Source organism: Alternaria burnsii (genome assembly GCF_013036055.1).
Source record: "Alternaria burnsii strain CBS107.38 chromosome Unknown 750, whole genome shotgun sequence".
In the NCBI taxonomy this organism is placed as follows: domain Eukaryota; kingdom Fungi; phylum Ascomycota; class Dothideomycetes; order Pleosporales; family Pleosporaceae; genus Alternaria; species Alternaria burnsii.
The window spans coordinates 2,978,587-3,003,231 of record NW_024066108.1 but is presented as its reverse complement, the minus strand read 5'-3'; the positions used below and the strand labels follow the sequence as shown (position 1 = coordinate 3,003,231).

At 51.3% G+C, this 24,645-nt stretch overlaps 11 protein-coding genes across 11 annotated transcripts; 5 read left to right on the top strand and 6 right to left on the bottom strand.

Moving 5' to 3' along the window:
* Window positions 1–297: 297 nt before the first annotated feature.
* Window positions 298–864, bottom strand: GT037_002455 (uncharacterized protein; the record flags this gene model as incomplete). The annotated part of the gene is made up of 3 exons (XM_038927502.1): window positions 298–394; window positions 448–730; window positions 783–864. The coding sequence occupies 3 exons, from the start codon at window positions 862–864 to the stop codon at window positions 298–300; spliced, it is 462 nt and encodes a 153-aa protein (XP_038790794.1).
* Window positions 865–1,719: 855 nt separating this feature from the next.
* On the top strand, window positions 1,720–4,846 carry GT037_002454 (uncharacterized protein; the record flags this gene model as incomplete). Its single annotated transcript, XM_038927501.1, has 3 exons — window positions 1,720–3,381; window positions 4,093–4,553; window positions 4,615–4,846. The coding sequence occupies 3 exons, from the start codon at window positions 1,720–1,722 to the stop codon at window positions 4,844–4,846; spliced, it is 2,355 nt and encodes a 784-aa protein (XP_038790793.1).
* Window positions 4,847–5,413: 567 nt separating this feature from the next.
* GT037_002453 (uncharacterized protein) lies at window positions 5,414–6,331 on the bottom strand (the record flags this gene model as incomplete). The annotated part of the gene is made up of 1 exon (XM_038927500.1): window positions 5,414–6,331. One exon carries the CDS (start codon window positions 6,329–6,331, stop codon window positions 5,414–5,416), a length of 918 nt encoding a protein of 305 aa, XP_038790792.1.
* Window positions 6,332–6,696: 365 nt separating this feature from the next.
* Window positions 6,697–7,170, top strand: GT037_002452 (uncharacterized protein; the record flags this gene model as incomplete). The annotated part of the gene is made up of 1 exon (XM_038927499.1): window positions 6,697–7,170. The coding sequence occupies one exon, from the start codon at window positions 6,697–6,699 to the stop codon at window positions 7,168–7,170; it is 474 nt and encodes a 157-aa protein (XP_038790791.1).
* Window positions 7,171–7,966: 796 nt separating this feature from the next.
* Window positions 7,967–10,575, bottom strand: GT037_002451 (uncharacterized protein; the record flags this gene model as incomplete). The annotated part of the gene is made up of 4 exons (XM_038927498.1): window positions 7,967–9,038; window positions 9,086–9,848; window positions 9,886–10,393; window positions 10,450–10,575. The coding sequence occupies 4 exons, from the start codon at window positions 10,573–10,575 to the stop codon at window positions 7,967–7,969; spliced, it is 2,469 nt and encodes an 822-aa protein (XP_038790790.1).
* Window positions 10,576–11,916: 1,341 nt separating this feature from the next.
* On the top strand, window positions 11,917–14,129 carry GT037_002450 (zn 2cys6 cluster transcripitional activator; the record flags this gene model as incomplete). Its single annotated transcript, XM_038927497.1, has 3 exons — window positions 11,917–12,047; window positions 12,094–12,667; window positions 12,765–14,129. The coding sequence occupies 3 exons, from the start codon at window positions 11,917–11,919 to the stop codon at window positions 14,127–14,129; spliced, it is 2,070 nt and encodes a 689-aa protein (XP_038790789.1).
* A 1,279-nt stretch (window positions 14,130–15,408) lies between these two features.
* Window positions 15,409–17,037, bottom strand: GT037_002449 (uncharacterized protein; the record flags this gene model as incomplete). The annotated part of the gene is made up of 3 exons (XM_038927496.1): window positions 15,409–15,553; window positions 15,607–16,138; window positions 16,242–17,037. Coding segments are annotated over 3 exons (1,473 nt in total), but the record flags the coding sequence as incomplete, so codon positions are not given.
* Window positions 17,038–17,486: 449 nt separating this feature from the next.
* On the top strand, window positions 17,487–18,071 carry GT037_002448 (uncharacterized protein; the record flags this gene model as incomplete). The annotated part of the gene is made up of 1 exon (XM_038927495.1): window positions 17,487–18,071. The coding sequence occupies one exon, from the start codon at window positions 17,487–17,489 to the stop codon at window positions 18,069–18,071; it is 585 nt and encodes a 194-aa protein (XP_038790787.1).
* A 134-nt stretch (window positions 18,072–18,205) lies between these two features.
* Window positions 18,206–18,418, bottom strand: GT037_002447 (uncharacterized protein; the record flags this gene model as incomplete). Its single annotated transcript, XM_038927494.1, has 1 exon — window positions 18,206–18,418. The coding sequence occupies one exon, from the start codon at window positions 18,416–18,418 to the stop codon at window positions 18,206–18,208; it is 213 nt and encodes a 70-aa protein (XP_038790786.1).
* Window positions 18,419–19,850: 1,432 nt separating this feature from the next.
* GT037_002446 (asparagine synthetase domain containing protein 1) lies at window positions 19,851–21,603 on the bottom strand (the record flags this gene model as incomplete). Its single annotated transcript, XM_038927493.1, has 2 exons — window positions 19,851–20,891; window positions 20,935–21,603. 2 exons carry the CDS (start codon window positions 21,601–21,603, stop codon window positions 19,851–19,853), a joined length of 1,710 nt encoding a protein of 569 aa, XP_038790785.1.
* Window positions 21,604–21,873: 270 nt separating this feature from the next.
* Window positions 21,874–24,410, top strand: GT037_002445 (uncharacterized protein; the record flags this gene model as incomplete). Its single annotated transcript, XM_038927492.1, has 2 exons — window positions 21,874–24,308; window positions 24,365–24,410. 2 exons carry the CDS (start codon window positions 21,874–21,876, stop codon window positions 24,408–24,410), a joined length of 2,481 nt encoding a protein of 826 aa, XP_038790784.1.
* Between the last annotated feature and the right edge of the window lie 235 nt (window positions 24,411–24,645).

Here is a 24,645-nt window from a genome sequence, read left to right as displayed (position 1 = left end):
CACAGTATGGCGAACGTCTATCGTAGCTGCCCTCGATCCGTCGCCGTGACCATTACGAAAATTTCAGTTGAAATCTGAAACGAAGTCATCGGAAAACGATTTTCATTACGCGAAATGCTTTAAGAGCTCGAATCATATGAGTAGTGGTGTCAGGAGCTGGACGCACCGCGCAAAACACAAACGTCGTGCTGGACATTACATTCTGATCGGAGGCATAAGAGTAGGAAATATTTGGGTATCATTGGGTACAAGGTCAATGCCTCGTTTGTGCCGTCATGCGCACCAGTTGATGGTTGTTTAGACGCCAGCCATGTTGGGCGCAGGAGCGGTGTCATTCCTGGGTGAGCTGCGGATGTGCAGCGCGGCAAGAACAGTGGTAGCTACGAAGGCAAGCCTGTCATATGTCAGTACGTTGCTGGGAGGGTAGAGAAAATTCGATATACATACCAGTTGAAGGCTGAGAAAACGATAGCAGCAACACCGCAGCTGTAGAAGGTGCCGTGACGGCCGACCCACCACGCGTTGCCCCACCGAGAGGCTACGGCGACAAAAGCCGCGAACCAGAATATCATGGTCAGGAACTCGACACCTCCGATGGCAAACTTGTGAGCTGCAGCAGGGAAGCGAGCTGGCGCAAGGACGAGGTATGCAACAGCAAGGAGGGTCCAGATGGAGGTGAAGAGCATGAAGGCGACGCTCGCCGGGACCCAGTCAATGTAGGCATCGACAACTGCAGATGTGTTAGCAATGACATATTCAGCGATGGTCTGCATGCAACATACTGTAGGCTGTAAGACCCAGGACGATGATGCTGAAGACGACCTGTACGCCACGCAGGCCTAGTACAAGGGCGGGAGCGACCATGTTGATGTGATGGAGGCGCTACGGCTACGCGATGGATGGCTGCAGGGGACTACGGGCGGGTAGGATGGAATGTGGCTGCAGATGGTCTTCACTCCCGAAAGTCGAATTTTGGGCTATTGCTGTAGGCGGAGGTTTGTGTAGAGCGACTTGGAGAAGGCTGCAAAACGGCAGCAGCCTGGTTCTTTATGCCTTCACACAGCCTGCGAGCGATGATGCTGCCACGACCCTCGCCCTTCTTGATTTCCCTGAAACCGACGTCACCGCCCAGTGGCGCATGATCAGGATGCCACCTGTGCTGCTGCTCATTGGTCAATCGCCGTCATCCCAGCCCTTAGCGCCAGTAGTGATGCGACGCGTTGCACAACCTTCTCGCATCTTCTCGTCTTTGTCCTGGCCTTGTCACCCCACGATTCATTCAACTTGTGCCTGTCTTCCCTCTAAAATATTCTGTAACTTGACAGCTTTATTTTCGGACGCGTTGGGCCCTTGTTTCAACGCCAAAGTCCTTCAACCGGTGTTTGGGCCGCTTCGTCAAACATATGTGGCGGTGCACGGTTTCATTTTTACAGCCTGCGACGTGACGCGGCCAAGGATAGGCCGGAGTATCGGCAGGTACAGCGCAGCGCAGCGCAGTACCACGCACACACCGTATACTACAAAGTCAAGTCCCTAGTATCTGAGCATTCACAACACACTGCACTACACATGACTGACAATGAATCGACGCATGTGTTTGACAATCTTCACAATGCGAGATGCATCAAACAAAAGAGTACAATTCTCTCTCCATTCTCATCTAGGTTCTCAAGTACACACTGACGCATCTCTTCGCGGCGATACGAGCAGCGAAAAGCTATGTCTCGTCTCGTCGAGTCTCCACTAATTTCTCCTTCGATTCTCATAGACTCTGAGCTGAACATAGCCACGATATCGCGTCATGATAGCATTGATTCGGCGCAGGACTTGGAGATCGCCGAGTTGAGGAGACAGATCGAAAAGCTTCAAGCGACAGAAACCAGTCTAATATGGCAATGCGATGAGGCATCTCGAGAACTGAAAGCTTGTAAGCGTGACCTCGCCAAGGAGAAGCAAGAGGCGCGTACTTTTGCTGGTAAGTTGAGCAAAGAGAGCCGAAACCTTGGCGCCCTCAATGAGGACATGGTCACATTGCGGAAAGATACTGAACGCCAGGTTTGCGACATCGAGTCAAAGTTGGAACAGGAAAGGAAGAAGCGAGCCAAAATCCAGCAAGACGCCAATAGGACTATCACAGAGTTACGCTCCGAACTTGACGCAAAGCAGTCTGTAATCAAGAATCTACAAGCTTGCATTCCCGACAAGAAACGCCAACTTCACGTTGAGCAGGCCAAGATTGGGGCCATACAAGCTACTGCCTACCGTCCTACTGGCTCACTTGCATGTAAGCCCAGTAGTCATGATGCAAACCCTTATCAACCTAGCCATGTGTCCCACCTCCAGGACACCATCAAGTACCTTCAGAAGGAGAACGCTCGCCTCCAGAATATACACCATGAGGATGGCTGTGAAGAGTACAGAAATTCCATCTTTCACCAACTTGAAGATGCGAAAGGACTGCAGGCTGCCGCCGAGGCAGAAACAGAAGGTCTTCGCCATCTCGCAAAAGCCAATGCTGACCTGATGGAGGAAAATGTTAATAATGTGGAAAGTATCAAGGCACTGATACAGCAGACTGACAGCTACGGCGCTAAAGTTAGGCAGCTTCAAGGAAATACCAAAGAGCCGCTCGCCAAAGAGCACTTCACTTCTGGCATGATCAAAGATGCCGACGCCAATCATTACTTGAACCAACTTTTGAGCTTTTCCGCGATCACATATCTTGACACTGTTCCTGTCGCTCCCAAAGATAACGAAGTCGAGATTGCGGGATACATACACCGTTTGCGCGCCGCCGAGCTGCAAATCCAAGTTCTCAGTTCAGATCGCAACATTCCGCCTGAGCCGTGTACTCCGGTGTATCCAACATCAGCTGCACTCGGGCTCTCAACGCTCTTTTTCTTGGCATCGGAGCCTGAAGCAGCTTCATCGATCAGATCTTCGCTGGAAATTTCTGATCTGCAAACCGTCTCGACAACGCCGCGTACGCCTGTCCCTACGACCAACCCATTAAACAACCCTGCCTTGCTAGCTGGGCTTGAGGATCTCGGTAAGTCAATCATGAGTCTCAGCACTGTACCATCTCTCAAAGGAGTGGTCCAATCTTCCACAAAGCTGCAGGTTACACCCCTCCCCAATGTCGCCCTGACAATCAATATCCAACCTACCGATAAGCGCAACTATTCGTTGCTGCAACGCGTTCAAAGTGCAATCTCTGCGACATCGTCTCTCGATATCCACGGTCCTAAAGAATATGTTAAACAACTTGTAGCTAGCATGCACGACGCCGAGGCGGATCATGCCGAGAAGAGCAAACTTGTTGTACAGTTGGAAATGGTCTCCAAGCAGTACCTTGCAGATATAGACGTTCTAGAAGCACAGGTTCGAGATAGAAGGAAGTGCTTAGATCCCGAGCATCGCATAATGGCTGATGAGCTCGAGGCCAAGAATGTGCAATTCGCTATGCAGGAGCAGCTGCTGGCCGATTGGGGAAGACGGACTGGATGAGCGAGGTCTTTCTGGCTTCGCCCCCTAGGAATGATTTCATGGGTTATTAGCATGGCAATTTCATTTCACACCTCATCTTCGCCATTGGGGATTGGATCATCTTCTCATTGTGATGTCATTGTTGTAGAGGTCCGTGCGTGACTACGCATCTCCAACGCAGCTGCCTAGCACATCATCCTTCGTAAGCGCACAGCAACGATGTGTCTCTTCGCCCCATGCAACGGCACCGATGACTACTCCTTTGGAGTCTCAGACTCTCCTTTGTTCGTATAACATCACTTGATCGTGTCAACGTTGCGTGTCGTTGTACAGCGACACATCACCCCGTCAAACAGCTATCTCGAGTGATCGAATATGGCGTCCTCATCCTCACCTACAATCCCGATGATGAATTGCTCGCGCTTCTACTTCGAATGGAAAGGCCACCCTATCGACGACCTGGCTACCTTTCGTACCATCACACTCACAGAACGGCCTGGGAAGCCAATCCTATACCTGGCTGGCGATTCATCTCTCGATAATAAGTACTGGGTTGATAAAAGAAGCCCCATAGTCCCTTCTCAGCCACCAGATATATATTCCCAGGCGTTCAAGAGCCCTGTTGTCCCAAAGCCAGATGTTGCGTTTTGGCTGAACAATTTGCTGAAGGATCGTGCTACATGCATCAACACTGCAGTGGAAGAGTCGATGCTTCGAGATCGAGACGAAGCGCTGATGTCTCACGATGAGTTCATTCGCGACAACATTCAGTCCAACGACGTGTTAATTGTCAGTGTTGGCGCCAACGATGTCGCTTTAAAACCAAATTCCTCGACGATCCGCCATATGCTGCAGCTCGCCTGGCTGACCCCTCGCAAGAATCTGGAGAACGGTACCGCAGGGGCATTGAAATATTTCAAGCATATGTTCGGTACAAAAGTCGAGAACTACGTCACCCGTCTCACCACTAAAACGAAACCTCGTGCTGTAATCGTCTGTATGATATACTTCCCACTCGAGTCGGGCTTGGGACAAACTAGTTGGGCTGATGCGCAACTTAAGGCACTGTATGTGTTGCTGTGCAAAATATGCATGAGACATGCACTGACATCGTACACCCACATATAGAGGATACAACTCATACCCTGGTCAACTGCAAGCAGCCATTCGAGCGATGTACAAGATTGCGACAAAAGAAATCCGAGTCGATGGTACGGAGGTAGTACCCTGCGCACTACATGAGGTTCTTGATGGCAAGAGCGTTAGTGATTATACAGCCAGAGTTGAGCCAAACGAATCGGGCGGAAGGAAGATGGCCGTCAAGTTCGTTGAACTCCTGGACGAGATTATACAAAAGTAACACATATCGATGTCTCTATGATAGAGAGCCCTTCCAACCCTTCGAATGCAACCAGATGCCCTGTCATTCTACTTGACAGGTCTGGGTTTGCCCTAGTGTTCTTTTCTGGCGCTGCATAGGACCTCATCCAGCTATACTGCTATACAGCGACGCTCATCTGCTAGCCTCTCTAACCTGGATCTCTTTCTGTTCGCCTCGCGAGGCAGTTCATAAACGAACTATTGTAATAATCTTCTTACTTAGGCAGAGAAGTACTGCCGGCTCTCATGATCCGATACATGGACGATTCTGGATCGAGCTTTATTGCCAGTTCAGCGTTATTATACCATAATCAACAATCAGGACCTAAAGAATATCTAATTTCATCCTCACATCAATAGTGAACTAGAACGGTTGAATAAGTCTCTTAGCTTCCAGAGACTTTCAACTCTCACGGTTCCTAGGCTTCTAATCCTACAAAATTGATCTCTTCATATCCCTCAGTCTTCCACCATGTGACACCGGAAATGGATAGAATACTATCATAGGTTTTTGGTGACTCTTTCACTAACACTTATTGCCTGACCTTCACTCCTCTGCCTCTTTCTGATGTTTTCTAAGCATGGCTTCGGAGTTCACATGCGCGAGCCGTAATTTGTGCAACCACGACTTCTCCTCTTCGACCTTTTTGCTTTGCCCTTCATAAGCCAACTTGTATTTCTCAACTTCCTTCCGCATCGTTTCCAGTTCTCCATGGAAACGATGGTTACTTGCAACTTCCTCTGTCTGGTCAATCTCCAAAACTGTAGTCTTGTTTCCATGTGCTCGTTCATCCGAGTCAACTTGGCTGCAAGAACTATCCGGCTTCTTCTCCGCCTTTGACGATGCAGCGACATCAACGTGTTCTGGCCGACTATCCGGTGTACTTTGGCTGGCAACATGGCGACAGAGTTTCTCGAACCATAACCAAAAGTTGTACTGGAAATTCTCCGTCGCCGTAGCATGACCTTGCACCAAGAGACAGTAGCGGAAAAAGACACTTAGCATTGTCAGGTGCTCGTGGTCTACCCTTGTAAGGATAGTAGAGAATGGAGGGGCGAATTCAAAACCATGCTGCAGTCTGGACAATACTTCGTCGGTATCAGAGATTATGATTTGCGGTCGGATACCTGTATTGGATAGCGCAGAGCGATCGTTCAACAAAACGGTTCTGTCACCCTCTCCCCAGTGGATTTCTAGGTGTTCCGATAGCGCCGATTGGGGCTTCGAGCCTTGTTTGGATTCTTTTGGCCAACCCAAAACCGAAACGAAGTGACCAGGTGCCCATTCGTGAAATTTGAGCGAGGCGATATTTAAGAGAGCTTGTAGCTCACCGGGAAAATAGCTGAGTGCGTAGACATGTCCTTCCGCAAGACTAGATATCCTGCTCATGTGTTCGAATTTGAGCGAATGGTAGTCGAGCGCATCTGCACACTGCATTGTAGTACCGGTGGTCTCGGCCGCCATGTTGATGTATGTCCTGGTAGATCTCAGCTTGGAATAGATCTGGCTGGGCGTTCAAATGTCGTGTTGGATTGAGAGTACATTGGTGAATGTACCAGAATGCAGACGGATGTTAAGTCGCGCAATCGTCTAATTGTTTGTCAGGGCCCGTGACCGTTCACGCGTATCGTCACCGCTCAGCCTGCCCCAATCTAGTTTCGACTGAATCTGCATACGACTCTAGATTTTTCAATACCCTGTCAACAGCCCCGGAATCTCTGCAACCAAGGAGAAACTCTGCAGCGCGCCTGCCACGAGGAGCCATCGCCTACCCTGTCAAGCTCTTGGAAGCTCGTCTACGCACGCCTCCATCAAAATCCGGGGACGACATGTTCTCTAACCCGCCTGTCACTCTCAGTAAAACCGGGCCGTTGTTGCCAGACACCAAGATACCAATTTTGAAGCCTCCGAAACCACTACAAGTAACCTCCGCTTCGACCTTTGCTCCTTATCCTCCAATGTCACCTCGTTCCGTGTCTCCTTTCACACGCGGAGCTCAAATCGCACTCGAAAACCTCCTGTCAGACCACCAGTCTGATCCTCTTGCCAGTTTGATCGATTTGGTAGAAGAACTGGATGACACAAGGCCGATCGTGAACGATTGGGAGCATATTACTGTGATGAAAGGGGGTAGTTGGATCTATCAAGTGATGCGCGATGTTTGGGAGGGGACTGCAAATGAAACAGATGATGAGGATGACGAGATGAAGGATGAGGAAATCGATATTGAGTGTATCTTGGTGAAGGTTGCGGAATGCGTTGAGAGAGAGATGGAGGGGTTGCGTGGCAGTGAACAGGTATAGGCTTGGAGATTCGTGATTAGTGCGGGAGAGGTGACGAAAATTGAAGCGCACGTCATACTAAGTAGAAGGATACAGAGTTGATCAAGGTTGTCTTATACTGTGTATCAAGATTGTTCAGGCCAGCTGAGAACCAACCCTGTGTATTGTGTAGTTGCTTGCGAGGCTTTTTCGTCCATCCGCCTTCTACAGCACTGATCTCGAATATCAAGGCGTGAACCTCGTGTCTGCCATCTTAGTTTGCTCTTCTTGTGAACTTCAAGTGTAATTTCTTGGCTATCCATGCTCGAGCTTGCCACATGTGCTATGGATGTGTTCTTCGGTAATCCTATGTGTTCGTCTTGTCTTATTATTCTCATGTCGGAGCCGACCGCTTTCCTGCCATGGAACGATCCAGGCGCGGAGTATGCCTCGCGCGAAATTGTGATGGGTGCATAGACCATCCGGGGCGTTAAGGATCTCTGGGGTGAGGATGCGAATCTGGGCCCGCGTGGACTCTTGCTTTACAATCGATAACAATGCCCAATCCGACAGCCACTGGACAAACCTGCAGGACGTGATCGACATGATCGACATGCCAAAAAACTTCCAAACGCGGAAACCAAGCCGGAAGATGATGTTTCCAGCGGAACGGAGGACGTATTGGGTCATCGCGAATCGAGATGTCCGCCACCCAACCGGGTTGTTGTCGGCTCCACATCGCCTCGCATTCGTATTCGTACATCATAGCAGTTGGAATAAGACGAGTCGTGTGAAATTTTCTGAGGTGTTTTTGTGAGCGCACATTGTCTGCGCCGCCTCAGTATGTCTGCTGCAATTGAGGTGGGCGGAAGAGTTGATGACTCTGTTCGATCATCATCTCGATGTTCTTTGCCTCGTTCATCTCGAAGTCATGCATCAACTCCATCTGTTGCTGCTGGTTGAGTCCAGTGCCCCTGGCATCCTGACTCCAGGCCGGATTGAGATAGTCTGCCATCTCATAACCCTGGTTTGCCGCATAGGCCTCGTTGTAAAATGGCGAAGCCATTTGCATGTTTGCCATGTTGTAACCATCTTGCGCCGGCATCGTGAATGTTGGGTTCCACTGAGGTAGCTCAGCAAAAGTTGTAGGTAGAGGCGCGAATTGAGCCGTAGGTGCGTAGCTGTATGAGGGTATGCTGTTCTCCATGGATGTCTTTGGACTTAGTTCATTGTATGCCATTGGTGGAGCTTGCTGAGGTGACGTCTGCAATCCAGCTTGTTGCGCGCTCGGCGCACTTGAGAACGGATTGGGCGGATTTGAGAGGCCGTTGGTAAAGTTGAAGAGCTGTTGATTATGTTCGGGTAGGAAGCCGAAGGGCCCTGATACCTTTTCGGAAGGTGTCCGTACCGACGAGGTAGACGCCGTTGCCGGGCTTGTAGTTCGCGATCGGTTGATACCGTCCACAATATTGCCAGTGCCGACAGATGCAGTGTCAGATGGAGAGCTGGCTGAGATGGGAACGTCGCCGTCCTTGTCGAAGATCTTCATGCAAGCAGATATCAAGTTGTAGTACAGACCAATAGCAGACTGTACGCCGGGCCATCTTTCGGAAGCTTGTCTGATTGACTCCATTGCCACTTTTAGGTGACCCTCTACTTCCTCGCGGCTATGACGTCTTCGCACTTCAGAGTATGACAGTGTCCAGAGCATGGTGTTGATGCACATGAAGATGGACTGCGTAAAAATCCATGTGACATCGACACTCTTGGTCTCAATCTGCTTCATGGTCATGTAGATATTGTATTGGCAAGCATCGTAACAGCGGATGGCGGCGTCCAGGGATGGGCGAGGAACTTGTGGAGACGGACGGTACATGAATACGACCATGGTGTTGTATCGACCAATGAACCTAAGCGACTTAGTTAATGTACCATGCATGCCGACGCCAATACTTACCAGACCTTGTTAAGTCCCGATCCGCCGTCCATCTCAGGACTTGTATCTCGCCAGGCCTCGATCTTCGACAGCATCTGAGCGAACCAGGGGTGCTGGTCGTCTTTGGGTTCGGGTTTCTTTCTTTGATAGAGCATTTTGCGGATCTCTAGTTGCAGCAATCGCATCTTGTAGAAATGTATTCCAATCCACTTCTTGAGCGATGCTTGAGGTGCAGGCTTAATTCCCTCCCTAGTGATGTAGACATCGTCGACAAGCTCGCCAAAATTCACATCGATGTGTTCTCGTCGTGTTGCGAAATGGGCAGGTCTTCCTAGACTATGCGACAAGCCGTAATCCATAGTCAGTATACTCCAAAACAACCGGCGACGCATGTCGACTTCGAGTGGGTCTGCAGAGCGTCCGCCAGGGCCCATGCTGATTGTCTTCTCCTCATGTAGGCCGAGGGCTTGACACAGCCGTACACCAAGACCGATGATGTAGTAAACGGCCGTCCTCGTTGGCGTTAGGAGTGAATAGCCTGCAACCAGGCCAAAACACTGCAGGGTCTTGAGATTCATTGGCTTGATGGCAGCCTCGAAGTATTTGAGGGCTGCGAGATAGTAGCTATCAGCGAGACCGGCATACTGTGTATCCATCTTCTGCAGACTGATGGCGATGACCATGCGCAGACAGTAATTCTGGTAGGGGTCGGTGGAGCCATTATAAACCTCATCGACGTCTTTGGTGAAAGTTGGCTCGTGGAAGATTGGATACATGGGGTGCACTAATCAAGTCAGTTGGTGTATGGGTCATAGTGAGACAGCCGTACGCGCCTTTGCAGTAAAACAATTCTACCAGTAGATTGGTCAGATCTCTGTTGGGAAGCTCTTCAGCAGCGACGTCGCTGACCATGGGGTAAATTTTGGAGGTGGGTCGCTGGTCTTCCTGGGCGAAGGTGTCCTTGACATTCTTTGCTTCGGCATGTGGCACAATCTCGGATATGCTCTTGGACTCTGTGAACTGCTTGGCCAGCTGCATGACCAGGCGGGTGATTGTGATTCCACTTGAAGGTCCCAGGAATTTGGACTCGTCAGAATCCTGGACACGGACTGTAGCGGCTCCGCGCATCACATCTTCAGGGTCCGGCTCGACGTCGTCGCGCTCGAGATCAGCCAGCTGCTTCTCGAGGTCGCGCACCTTTTGCTGCAGGTGCACAACATAATTCCGGGGGATCTTGCGTCCCTTGGTGGGGTCATAGTACTCGCAGTGGGAATTGGTGCGCTCGCATGGCCCGCATCGAGGGAGTCCGGGATCGCATCTTGTCTTGCGCTGGGCCAAGGTCAGTGGACAATTACGTAGCCGGCGAGACGGGAGAGGGTGCTTACCGTCCGGCAGCGACAGCAAGCTGTGAGGGTGTGGGCGATGCGACTCTGGCCCGTGGTGGTGGTTCCTTCCTCAGGCGGGTGCGGGGCCCCTTCCGTCTTGGTGTGTGTCGCAGTCGCGACTTCCATCGCTCGTCTCTCACCAGGCGGGCGGACAAGGCGAGGACGAGGGAGCTGGCTTATGATGCTCGGCGGCCTGGGATGTGGGGGAGATCGCCGCGCACGTCCATGCCCGAGAGGTTTGTCGCGCCGGCGAGGAGTGGTCCTGTGCTCTCAGTTCGGAGAGAAATGTCGAGGCGGAGATGGGGGAGAGTCGAGCATACGACAGCGGCACCTAGTCGACGGGACAGCCAAGCAGTCACCTTCGGAGAGTCGACCGGCACGACTTTCTTGAACCAAAAAGAACAAAGCGCGTCGTCGTCGTATGGGCCACAAAAAAACGCCTGCGCATTACCGAGCGTCCCCAATCAGGCGGCGCAAAAAGGAAGACGAAGCATGACACGCCCCGTCGTTGGTGCGGCGTAGGCTGATGTGGTGACAGGCCGAGAACGTGTCCAAACTCTGGGAGCCGAAAGACTGACGTGCAGCGTGGGCATCGTCCGCAACGGCGCCCTGATAGGCTGCCCCTTCTCCCAGCACCCGCTCTAGCACTTGCCTATCTTCATCTCGTCGCTCGTGTCAGCGTCACAGCTGTCCCTTTCTGCATTGTCTTCTTGCTGTTCGACTCAGCGGGGCAACACCGCCGTCTGCTGCCTCCCAATTCGTCCATACAGCCGCGGCACTGCGACCGTCAAGGGTTCAGCGAGCCCGCTACGCCACCCGTCAACCCGCTCAACACCACGAGAGCGCCAAACCACCATATCCATCGCTTGCTGCACCGCCTTTTCGGCAACCTGGTCCGCGGAACGCATTTTCTGCATCGCCGCGCTATTCCCACAACGTCGACTCGACCGAGCCTGGTAAGTACCGTCCCGTCTCGTATCAGTCGTAAGGCGAGGCACCTCTTCACTCCACTGCCACCCTCACCATGTAGTCTACATCCATATCCATGCATTGTGTCTAGTGCTCTTTCCGTTCAGTCCCTGCGCCTGTTCTTTCCATGTCATCCTCTATTTGACTACGTCTCGGATGGTTATCCACTCAGCGTCAGGTGATCGTGCGATGCATACTTACTTGTCCCATGATAGCAGGAAGATGGTGCTGGAAACGCCATTATTACGGGTGAGCAGGCCAGTCGCCGCTTGTTCGCGATGTCGAGCAGCAAAAGTCAAGTGTGACGGTAAACTGCCCGCATGCACAGCATGTGAAAAGTCCAATCGGGCCTCAGAGTGCTCGAGCACCAACGACCAGTTTGCAAGAGGCAAGGAAAGGAGCTATGTCGCGACTCTCGAGTCTAGAGTGGAGAAACTAGAGAAGAAGATACATGAAGCCCGTGCGAGGCGCAAGTCTTCTGGCGTTCTGATGTTGGACATGTCTGAGAACTCGACCCCACGTAGAGCATCCGTCGATACCGTAAAGGCGACGAGACCCATCAGCAAGAGGGCTGAGAGACGTAAGGAAGCCTCGGAAATCGACGAACTCGTTTCAGATTTTGGTCTCCTGTGAGTGCTACCCATTAATTTCGGTGTGTTGTACTAACGCTCCAAGCGCCGTGAATGCTACAGCAAGAGACTTCTATGGCTTCACAACAGAGATGTCTTACGCCCGCTTGATTCGATCGGCCAGCGCAAAAGAGCCACTCCCAACCGGCTTGATCAAAGCAATGCCTCCAAAATTCGCAGCAACACCACTGATTCAACATTACTTGAATAACATCTTTACCTTATGGCCAGTCTTTGAGGAAGCTACTCTTTACTCTTCCGTAGAGGCCGTCTATTCACAAGGCGACAATGCAAAACCCTGGGATCGCTGGAGTGTGCGTATGGTTTTGGCTATCGCCTGTCTCTCCCAATCTGAATCGAGGGGTGATACACATTACTCTGATGCTGTTGGCCACGTGAATGCGGCTCTTGAGAATGCCGAAGATGTACTACATCCTGGTTACGTCTCCAGTATTCAAGCTTTGATACTCTGGACCATCTACGCCACTATGGATCCCCATCATTTTGACAGTTGGACACTAGTCGGCGCAGCTTCCAGAGCGATGGTAGATCTCGGCATACATCAAGATCCATCCAAGACTGTTGCAATGTCACGGCCGAAGCTAGAGATCAGGAGAAGAGTATATTGGTGTGTATACTCTTTGGATAGGCAAGTCCATGTTCCCTCTTCTCCTTCTTTCTCGCTAACCGTCCCGTAGATCGACGTCGCTTGTTCAGACTCGCGCCTTTTCATTCTCGGATGAGGCTGCGAATGTCGGCTTTCCGTTCCACAACGCTTCCATCTCGCCAAAGTTTGCTTCACCAACATCTCAAGTCTTCCAACAGTCTTTCGATACAGCTGTCGATCTCTTCAGGATACGAGAGATTCAGTCAGAGTGGTATATGGACCTCTTCCAATCTGGACGGGAGCCTTGGCAAGAGCCATATCAATACATCTGGAAGCAGTATAACAAGATGTCAGAGTGGTTCCAAGACATGCCTCAGAGTACTCTTCCTGCCGTGAAGTCATTCTTCGGGCTCGAACTTCTCTACAGCTACGTCTATATTCTCTCGCCAAGCCCGCGGATACCTCATATTCACGAGTATGCTCAGCGTTTGATTTTCGAACATTGCATTGCATACGCTACGAACCTACTCGCCATACTGGACAAACCTTCCAACACTGTCAAGCCTCCGGTCACCTTTTATGACGCTATGCGCGCTTACATGACGGGCCGGCAGTTTGTGGACGTTCTGTCACGCAACATGGAGATGATCCTTGATCCAAGACCACCGGTACCTCCAACGCCACTAGCTCCTCAAACAGAATCCGAAGATCCCCTGGCACCACCTGCGCAGGTCAGCGCACCACCATTCCCATCACCACTACTTCCTGAAGGACAGATGCTGCCATTAGACCCCATCACTCGTGCCATTAACGCTATCCATGACTTCACATCAGTACTATCCAAATTTGGCCTAAGGTTTGGCTTTACCCACTGGCGTGATCGCTTCCAAAGAGAGTCCGCTGCTCTATCTGCACAGCTTTACCAACGCCAACAAGCATCACCGCACACTTCGCCTCCAGTACAACAAATTTCGCCACCTGTCACCTACCCTCCACAATGGGTACCAATGCCATCGGTATCTCCACAGGCGCCACAACTCATGTACCCAGGAGGCCCGACAACACCACCAAGTCTGTTCCCGCAATCTAGTCCTTTCACAAGTTCCATGTCATATAATGGCACTTCGTATGACGGATCCGGTCATAGTCCCCAACCACACGGTATGACGTTCGACGCGAGCCCTGGCCAACAGACGTGGACAACTCCGTCACCTCAGCCGTTACCTGAGTTGCCACAGCCATCCGGTGGCCAAAAACGAAGAGCTATGGTATATGGCCCGGGCTTACCGGCGCCGCAGTCCGGGCAAGGTCACAGTCCTGGTGCGTCGTCGATATCTGGGCAGGATAGCAATGGATGGCCACAACAGGAGCAACAACAACAAGATACAAACGGCTACTTCCAAGCGCCACCCGCTATGCCGCACCAGCATAGCAATTCATGGACACAGGATCCGTCACAAAGCAGCTGGGGGTAATAGAGGGATTTTCGCAGGGTGACAAGGTAAAAAAAAACGGCATGCCAATGGCAAACAACACTTCTAGGAAGCGGAAGCCGTGCTCAAATAACGTTAGCCTGTATATTTGGTACGAACACAGCTAGCATACCACATAGTATACTCGTGGTAAATGTATGAAACGATTTATGATGATATCACAGACTGACTGAATCCTCCATTGCGCCAGTGATCCAGTGTCAGCGTTTTCAGATTGCGAGTACATTCTGTAGAGGAAGTGGCATTGTCAGTGATTTCCACAATCTTCGAAAACGTCTCAATTACCCATTGCTAACAATCCTCGCAATACACAGAAACAGCCTCCGAGTACACAAGATGAAAGCCAAAAGAATTAGTATCACATAGAGGGTTGCTTGCGAGAAAAGGATTAACGGTAACAAGCATTGCACCTAAGACAATGCCATGTCTGGCTTGCTCTAGGAATCGCTTGACGCGCCAAGGAGCGTAAGTCGAGCATATTGTCGCGCCGTGGCAAATACGCATATGTTCATGGAAGTCACTTTTGTCAGCGAAAATATCCTGTGTACATTCTCGCAGCTTGTGGAGCTCCGCGTGTTTACGCATGTCATCCATGTAGCCCCTATCCGGAGCTGTCAGGTCAGGGATCGGATATCCTGTTCCACACAGGCGACAGGAGATGAACGGCGGATTGTCCACAGTCTCATTGCGTTCGAACAGCGCATGCCAATCGTGGATATGACGACAAGAGTAGGTTCGACATTCTTCGTGCTGTTCGAAAGCTACTTGTATGTTTGCGAATGTACTGATGCAACCTGAACAGGTATAGGGACCAGCACTGCTCTAATTTTAGCTCAGAACCAATGCTGGGTTTTTCTATGTACCTACCATGGAATTCTCGTTGGTATGAACGGTAGTCTCAATGGCCACCACGCAGCTTTGCATATGCCATCGGCGAGATGATCAAAGACATGTGCTTGTCTCTGCGACCAAGTATCCATGACCATACCACAGAAACCGCAGATAAGAGCCGATGGCAACAAAAAGGGATTGTCTTTTTTCCACGCCGAGAGAATGTCCTTGGGTATCGAACTCTTGCTGCCCCCTTTATCAAGATGAACTCCTTTGATATGTTGCGAGAGTTGGTCTTCTCGCACAAAAGTCCGACACTCTTCCGGCTTTCCCGCACAGCTACTGAAGTGGCATTCGACGAGGTGGCTCAAAAGAATATCGCGTTCGCCGCAAACAAAACATCTTGGTAACCGCATGGCTATCTTTACGTCTAGACAGCAGATCCAATGGTAGGGGCAATGATGGATGGCTTCCTCGTGTCGTGCCCACGCGGAACGATTCGGGAAGGATTTGTTGCAGCTAGACCAAGTGCAAAAGTAGGAGCGGGTACTTCGTAACGTAGTAATCTTCGAAGTCTATCAAAAGTATCAGATTGCTATAGCTCTAATACCCCCCAAATCGTGCTTACAGGAACGATTCACTTACCTGTTTTTCATGCAAAAAGCTTCCATTTGGCTGCTCGGGAGTATATGCTAGAGTTATCTTCCGTCGATGCGCCTCAGGCGGTAATGGTGGTTGTGTCCAACGCTTACGACCACGACGAGAACCCCTCGAATCGACAGAGATATGGCTGCGTGAACTTCTAACGCTGATACGAGAACCCACTGAGCTGTTTGAGCCTGCGGTACTGAAAGCACGCATTGGAGACTGCTGCCTAGACCTTGAGATTGTGTTGCAATGGTCAAATGGTTGCGCATCAACAAGTAGCGCAGGTAGGAAATGGTCAGCTTGTAAGGCTGATTCGATGACTGAAGTAGGAACTGAGTCCTGATCTGCGGTCTGATTCACATATCTCTCGAGTGAGGCTACGCTGGGCGCAGGGGAGCATCGATCCAAGTCCTGAAGACTATCTCGACCAACGACAGGCTCCAGCGACAGACTACGTTCGGGTCGCTCATGAAATTCTTGACTATTCACGTTTGTATCTGCGTCGGCATTGCCTATAAAAGTATCATCAGCACCGTTCAAGATCATGAACCATCGATATCGGAAGACGAGGGTCAAGAATAGTTGACTTGGTAACAAGGTCATGAGCTTTCTTACCTCCTGGCATAGTCTTGCGTGCCCTTGCATTCACGAACCATGTTTTGATGACTGACACAGGCAATCCAGTCTTTCCAGATAGTAGAACCAGCTCACCATCAGTCGGATAAGCGCTATTATCGAAGTGTGCGTCCAACACAACGCGGGCTTCGTTCGAAATCTTGGTCCTCTTGGATTTAGGTTTGTCAGAAGTTGAACGCTTTGCGGGCCTCTGATGATAAGCCCTTGTCGGTAGTGATTCTTCACTGAGATCCGGTTTGGTTTTGTCTATAGAGGACATGTAGGAACCATTTGCTGACTCAATTCTAGTCTCCTGTTCATCTGTAGCCACTGTGTTTACCCTCTCCGAAGCTCCATCCTTCAGAAGATCCGATGGACAATCCAACCGATTTATTGACGGCATGCGGGGGGTAGGTAGCCCATCAAGAGCTAATGTATCCAAGTTGACATCAGCATTGCAATCAGCGCTGTCGTCAAATGAGGTAACGCCTTCGTTGAATTGTCTATGCGAGCTGTTGGGACCTAGCAAAACCTCATCAACCATGAAAGCCGATAGCCATGATTCGTCGAAATCTGGTATAAAACCTTCGTCGTATTGTGGTAGAGGTCCCTCGGTGGCATGAAGTGCGAACCAGTCGTTCAAAACCCCTACGCCAGTCGACGCCTCCCAGCCTTGAGACATGTAGCATATGAATTCGAGATTGGAGGTACTTGGATGAACAATTAAGCAGACAAACGGAGACGGAGGTGTAGGCGTGAACAGGAGGTGTGTGAGGCATGGCGTGAACTTCTCGGTCGCTGTGTTAATATATGGTGAGGCTGAGAAACAAGGTGAGCGGGTTGATTTTCGAGGTTAGAAGGGGCGGAGCAGGGGGGCTGCATCTGCCCAATCGGATGAAGCGAATGCATCTACGCCTGCTATGCAAGATACCAGGGCGAAGACGACGCGACTAGTATGCAGGAGCCCATGCATTTGCATGAGAAGCAATGGTGCAGCGGGTTTATAGCAAAGACGTCGAGATAGACGGGGAAGACGCTGCGGTTATGCGAAGATCGACAGGGCATACAGACAGGGTACCACCAAGCAAACCCCCCACTCGACGCGGGGCATCCGCCGCTATCTCTGCGCAGCACCTATCGACCAATCTCACACCAGACAAAATGCCTTACAACACTCTCGTGCACCCATCGCAACATCGTGCGTTACACCCAAGATTCTTGCCACCCACTTGAGCCACCGTCACGATGTCGACACCATTGGAACGCGCCCTGACAGCCATTGACGCCGCCCACGCGCTCGACCCAAACAAAGTAACCACCAACAATGAAGAGATGCCATACGAACTGCACTACGCACAAAAATGCACTTCCTACCTCGAGAAACGCGCCCCTGATGCCTCAGAACCCCTTCGCATAGCAATCCGCGCCCAACACTTTCGCCGATGGGAGGTACCACGATCCAGCTACCCAATGACACGCCCCGGCTACCACGCCTGGCGCACCTACCTCAAGAAACGACAAGCCGAGCTCGTTGAGCAAATATGCCGAGATTCTGGGTACAGTAAAGAGGACAGCGAGACAGTGGGCAGTTTGATACGGAAAGAGGATTTGAAGGCTAACGAGGAGACAATGGTGTTGGAGGACGTGGCTTGCCTAGTTTTCTTGGATGACCAGTTCGAGGCGTTTGAGAAGGAACATGATGAGGATAAGATTGTGAGGATATTGCAGAAGACATGGGGAAAGATGACGGATCAAGGGCATGAGTTGGCGTTGAAGATCCCTATGGGAGAGAGGCCTATGGAGTTAGTGAAGAAGGCGCTAGCAGGGTAACACAGTTGTGAATTTGGACGTTGAATAAAGTGGAAATTTTCATCCATTACTCGTGATGTGAATTTGATCGTTTTGGGTATCATTCTGAGTCTGTGATATATCCTTCCCTCCTCTTATGGCTGACATGTTGAAGCCTAAGCTCCACCCTCCCTCTTAGCGTACTCCTCCTCCATCGCCTCCTCGTATCGTCGCTCGGCTTCCTTCTCCTGCTCGGTTTTCTCACTGTGGGTCGCGCTCGCTAGAGCTTGCGTAGCCGCATTCTGTACGTTGTGCGCCGTCTGCGCAGCAGCTGAAGACTGCGTCGCCGGGGTGGATTGTGAGGTGGTGGAAGGCATGGGGACAGGCATTCTGGCTGTTGGTGAATGTGTCGTTGAGTGGTATGTTATGACGTCTGGTTTAGGAGATTGAATGATAATGAGAGTTTGCAGGTAATGACGAGAAAGGCTTGAGGAGTGCGTGATGGCTGCTATATAGACACATAGCGTTGCGTCATTGTGGCGGTGCAGCTGTGGCTGGAACCTTCTACGACATGTGATTCGCCACTGATTATCGAGGATCAATCATCGCACGTGAAGACAGTTTGCACAAAAGGAATGCACGTTCATTTCGGCAGTCCGATACGCGTAAACATTGATGGGATTGGTTTTAATTCTGTTCAGTAAGAGCTGAAGTGATGGCGTGTGTAGACACGCAAGGCCGTTGTGGATCCTCAACCTTTCCTCACGATGATCATATTTAGAGCTTCTTTCCCTACAAGATGCTGCGATGTATTCCGTCAAGACTACTGCAATCTCATACAAAGATCTCTTCATCTCAAAAGAGTCGCGTAGTTCTGGACCGTGGTGCCCGGCCAGTAAGTATATCAGCCCCAGTAGAGGACTTGCCATTTGATGCAAACTGTTGGCATTCTAAGTCGAGCGCGACAAATCCAAAGAAGGCTCATATCGAAGATGGCTCATCCGGACCAAGGTCATTTAGCCTGCTTCATCTACTCTTGTTATTGCTCTCATTGGGGGTTACGACATCTGCTTTGTAGCAGGATTCATCGATACCAATTGCAATGAACTTACATGACTTGATGATAGCTTTCACCGTCCTTACGACGTCACATACCTTGACTAGAGTAAAAGTTGACACTGATTTGCCCGAAAAGGAAGGTCCTGGAGGTCATGGCGAATGCTCTAGCGGACATGGAGACCATGATGGTGTACGCCCTGACGGAAGCGCCTCTGCTAAGCAGAAAAACACTGGTTCAAACTTCACCGTTTCAACGTTTTTTTCGGTTTCTGGTTTGGATGGCGCTTCGTACGGTTGCGGCTGCGCTTATGAAGTAGCAGTCTGTGTCGATCGGGCTACCTCACAATCGGTGCATCCTTGCCTGTCGACATTCGAGTTTTGAGTGGTCGGTCGGAGATGGAGAATGGATAAGGTGAAGATTAGCGGATAGTCGTTTCATTTTCTTCCTTCCTAAGCTTATTTGGGATGAGACGATGTCACGCAGCATGCAAATACCAGGCGATAGACAGACCGATATGACTAGACAGTGATGGGCATACTGTTTGTTGTGTTAGTATAAGCACAGTACAGTTCTCAAGATAACACATCGATATTGACAAGGCTCAGACTTGCCTTTTCTGAAAACGAATCAACGACACCACGTGCTTGAAGGGTTCGCCCATCCATCAATAGATTAGACATCCCAGAGGATATACACCGATGTCTCAATCGCTTGCTCGGTTTGTAATCATTGCCAAAGGAAAAAGATGAAGATGACTAACCTTATTGAATTAGAACATGTGTGCCCTTCGTTTTGCCAGTCTCCATTTTGGCGGTGCGAGCGCCGAATTGGATCGCACGCTTCTTCTCCGCAGCTACTCTTTTCATGCCCAATTGCCAGGCCAGCAATCGAAGAGCACGCTTTCCGGGCTCGAGGAACCGCATAGGATCTTCACTATCAATCACTTGCGCCAGGCCGAAATCGCACTTGGCTGTCACCGGGAGACTCAGCGCTAATGCGATGAAGTCTTCATCGAGGAACGGAAATCGAACTTCCCTACTGCTATCGCTGATAACTCGATCGTCGCGACCCAGGTTCCTTTTTCCTAGTCGGCTGAAGTCAAGCTCCAGCTCTTCGATCAGGCCAGGGTATCCGTGCCGAGCAAAAGCTACGGCATGTCGTTGATACCCGCCAAAAAGCTCGTCAGCCCCCAATCCGGATAGGAGGACGTGTGCGTTGGTGGTATATGGCTCGGCGTGAGCCTTGCCTGAGAGGTGCGCTAGACCATTGCCGCGTGAGGCGAAATACAGTGCGAACGAAATGGAAAGGTCCATTTCCGTATTGTGCGGATGCATCAATGTCATGACAGTGCTACGGTGGGCTTGCGTCTCAGTGTAGGGTACGTTGACTTGGACGAAGCGCCACTCTCGCCCTGGACAGACTTCTATGAGCTCGGCGTGTGACGATCGTCCAGTGATACGGTCCGGGCAAAGCTCGTACGGACTGGTTCCTGACTCGAGATTGGAATGGATTCGAGGGTTCTCAAAAGCGACATTGAAGAGGTCGATAGATTCGCTGAGCGGTAGGAGGTCGTGACACATGCGCGCGAGGATTGTGCAGTCAAGGCCACCAGAGAAAAGGATGCCGACCTGTGCGTCTTTTGGAGCTCCCGGCGTCGCATTGCTGGTCACTGCCTCTCGTATATGCTGAGTACGCAATTTGAGCGACCTTTCCAACGATAACCTCAACTGTTCGGTCGCGTCCGTGTTCTGTGTTGCAGGTTCGATGCCTACAGTTGGATTCATAGTGGGAAATGGCAGGGTCTGAGTCTGTTAGTAGGACTCGCGCACCAGATGACCTACCTACGAAAGATAGTCCAGAGTCCTCTTTCGGGTCTGAGCGGCGGTGCGGAATCTTTGTAACTGACAACGAGTTCGACGTCGAGTCTGCGGCATCGACATCTAGGACATAGATGCCATCGGCTTCCACTTCAGTCCAAGACTCACCAGAAACGTTATCGCAAACGCTAGACAAGACAAGTGTGCCGTCTGGAGTTGACTTTTGGAGCAGCGATCGCCGTCCCAGACAGTCGCGTCCATAGTAGATGCGATTGTTAGGTGCATCGAAGAAAACAAGGGCATGCGGACCCCGCACGCTTGATAGCAGCTGGATGACGCTTTTAATGGATGTCTCGCCTGTACTGGCACATGCATTCAAGAGCTTAGTGAAGATAAGCTGAGAGTCATTGCCATTAACGACATGTCCAGCAATGCTCCATGCTTCGCCATTCCAACAAAGAACGGAGCCAGTAGCGACGTCTTTGAGAGGTTGCTTGACAACGTCGTTGCCGCGTAAAGCAAGGACCGTGGACAGGAAAGTCGCGTGAAGACGCGTTGGAGATGCCTTGGGGCTGGATTCGATAACAGTTTGATGCTGCCCTGTGCTATCAGGCCCTCTGTTCTGGAGCAGTTGCTGGGTATTCGTGTCAGGCGTCACATATCCAGCTCGGCTGAGCGAGAAGAAGATGCCGCACATGGTCGGGCTGGTGTTGGCGGTGGAGAGATGGTTTTGGCAACGGCACGTTTGCCATTGCTTGACGCGCTAGTGGGGGCCGCTCGGAGATTCGGCTTCTAGATGCCGGGAGACCATGTGGACGATGCGCAGGTGCAGGCGCAACAGACGACCACCACCGAGATAGTTGACATATACATGCCCTGCTAGAGCTATTTCGAGCTCCATAGAAGACCCATGGACACTTGAGCAACCACCTATCGCCTCTCCACAATCCCCAGTCGCAGTCGGTCTATGTCTCCCCCGAACTCAACTCCGCAACACGATGCAGTCCAAGACAGCAACGCCGAAGCGAAGCTAGAGAAGGTCGACGACCAACAAGATGTGGCCACGATGAACGAGCGCGTGCCTCTATCCGGACAGGCCACAGATGCTACGGATTCGGCAGACGACACGAATACCACGACCGGCGCGGGGCAGCCAGTCGAGATGAAGGCCCAAGACGAGGGGCACGTATCGAAGGAAGGGTCGTCGGAGACGGTAGAGAAAGTGCACGAGACCCCGGAGGAGTCGAAGGCGACCCCCGCTGGTGCACAAGTGGACCAGAGTAAAGAAATGGAGGCTGTGCAGACATGGTCTACGGCGCCAATCGAGGAGCTCACCACCAAGACAGAGACTGTAGCGCTGGACCGCGCATCAACACCGCCACCTGAGCTCAGCGAGAAATCGGCGGGCAAAGCACCAATACGATCACCTTCGCCTCCCCCTCCACCGCCCAAAGACGACAGATACCTCACGACGAGTAATGTACCTAGCCGAACTACTTCGCCAATGTCGCAAGAACGATCAAGTGGGAGGAATTCCGAAGACGCTGCGGCTGACGACTATGCTGCGAACCATGACGGCACAGGAGACGCTGTAGATAACTCGCGGGAGGAGATACAGAGCATCATGGATCAGTTCGAGGGGGATGGTGGGCCTGGCGAGACTGAGATCATGTCTCCCAGGCTGGAGATAGCGACCCCCATGTTAGAGTCGCCTTCAACCCCCTACCCACCCCGAAGGTCAAGTCTTGTGCCGCTCGACAAGCCCTTGCCTGTTCCGGCCGACGATGCGGCTTCGACGACTTCACTTCAGTCTCCACCTCCTCGCACTTCCTCTCTACACCGCGTTGGCACTGGTGCCTCCTTTGCAGAACCGACCTCGCCCAGCGCACATGCTTCCAAGTACAAGCCAGCGCAGCCAGCACCAGAGCCTGAGCCAGACCTACCCTTCGACTTCCACCGCTTTCTCGAACAGCTCCGTCACCGGACCGCAGACCCTGTCGCCAAATTTTTGCGCTCTTTCCTCTTGGAATTCGGGAAGAAGCAATGGATGGTGCATGAGCAAGTCAAGATTATTGGAGACTTCCTCGAATTCATCAGCAAGAAGATGGCACAATGCGAGGTATGGCGGACCGTGTCCGACGCCGAGTTCGATAACGCAAGAGAAGGCATGGAGAAACTAGTCATGAATCGGTTGTACACTCAAACATTCTCGCCCGCAATCCCGCCTCCAGAGCCTGCATCACCACGCAAAGGTCGACGGAGACAAGAGCCGCCAGGACCAGGCCGAAGAGGTCAGCATCAAGAAGACGTAGAGCGAGATGAGGTCTTGGCGCAGAAGGTGCGGATATACAAATGGGTCAGTGAAGAGCACTTGGATATCAAGCCTGTGGGTGACAAGGGCAAGAAGTTTCTACATCTGGCCCAACAAGAGCTGTTGAAGATAAAGAGCTATCGAGCACCCAGAGACAAGATAATCTGTATCTTGAACTGTTGCAAGGTCATCTTCGGATTCTTGCGGACATCAAATTCCGATCAATCTGCCGATGCCTTCGTACCGCTTCTCATTTATACGGTACTGCAAGCGAACCCCGATCATCTTGTCTCGAACGTACAATACATTCTGCGGTTCCGCAACCAGGATAAGCTTGGTGGAGAAGCAGGTTACTACATATCATCCTTAATGGGCGCCATCCAATTCATTGAAGGTCTTGACAAGACGTCTTTGACCGTGACTGATGAGGAATTCGAGAAAAATGTTGAAGCGGCCGTCTCAGCCATCGCTGAACGCCATGCAGCCGAGGAAGCCGAATCCTCGTCTTCATCTGCGTTACTACACCCTACTGCGCCTAACCATAAGCGTATGCCCTCACCTCACTATCATCACATAGCGGAAAAGACGACACCACTACGGCCGGAACTCACACAAAGAAACTCGATGGAGGCAGAGACTGCAGGGCCGCGACGGTCGACTAGTCTAAAGGATCGCAAGTCTGAGGCGGAGCAGCCAGAAGAAGAGAATGCCGCTGTCGCAGGCCTATTGCGCACAATACAACGGCCACTTAGCACTATTGGTCGTATCTTCTCGGACAATGATACCCACCATCCATCTGGACCTGCGACAGCCCAGAAACCGCATTTACCGCCACGCGCGTCAACGGAGTTTCCCGGTCAGGTTCCTCAATCTAACATGAATGAGAAGCAACGACCATCGCACGAAGACGACCGACAAAGGCAGAGGTTGACGGCAGAAGATGTCGCTGCGCGACAGGCGTCAGCCGAAGCAGAGGAAGCGAGGCGCATACAACGTCAGGAACACAAGGTCGTAGTCGAGACGCTGACAGGCATGTTTCCCCAGCTGGACCGGGACGTCATCGACGACGTGGTGCGGCAGAAGGAGGGTCGGTGAGTCTTGTTCGAACGCCTCTAAATGATACCCATAAAGACTAACAAATATTTAGTGTTGGTCTTGCAGTTGATGCATGTTTAGCGCTAGCGAATCCTTGATACACATACTCATAGGTTCATGGTCGAGTATTGATATACCTTTGACCTTCTGATATGAATGGATATTTGTATCTCAAACCATGTTATTGGTTCAACTCAGGGATATGATAGAAAGCAATTGTACCATTGCTTTAGCTAACGTCTTAGCGCAGTGATAACAGATATCAGTTTCTGCTACTCGCTTACACTACCGCCAGCTTGCAGAGTCAGGGGTAACTATAATGTCCGCGCACAG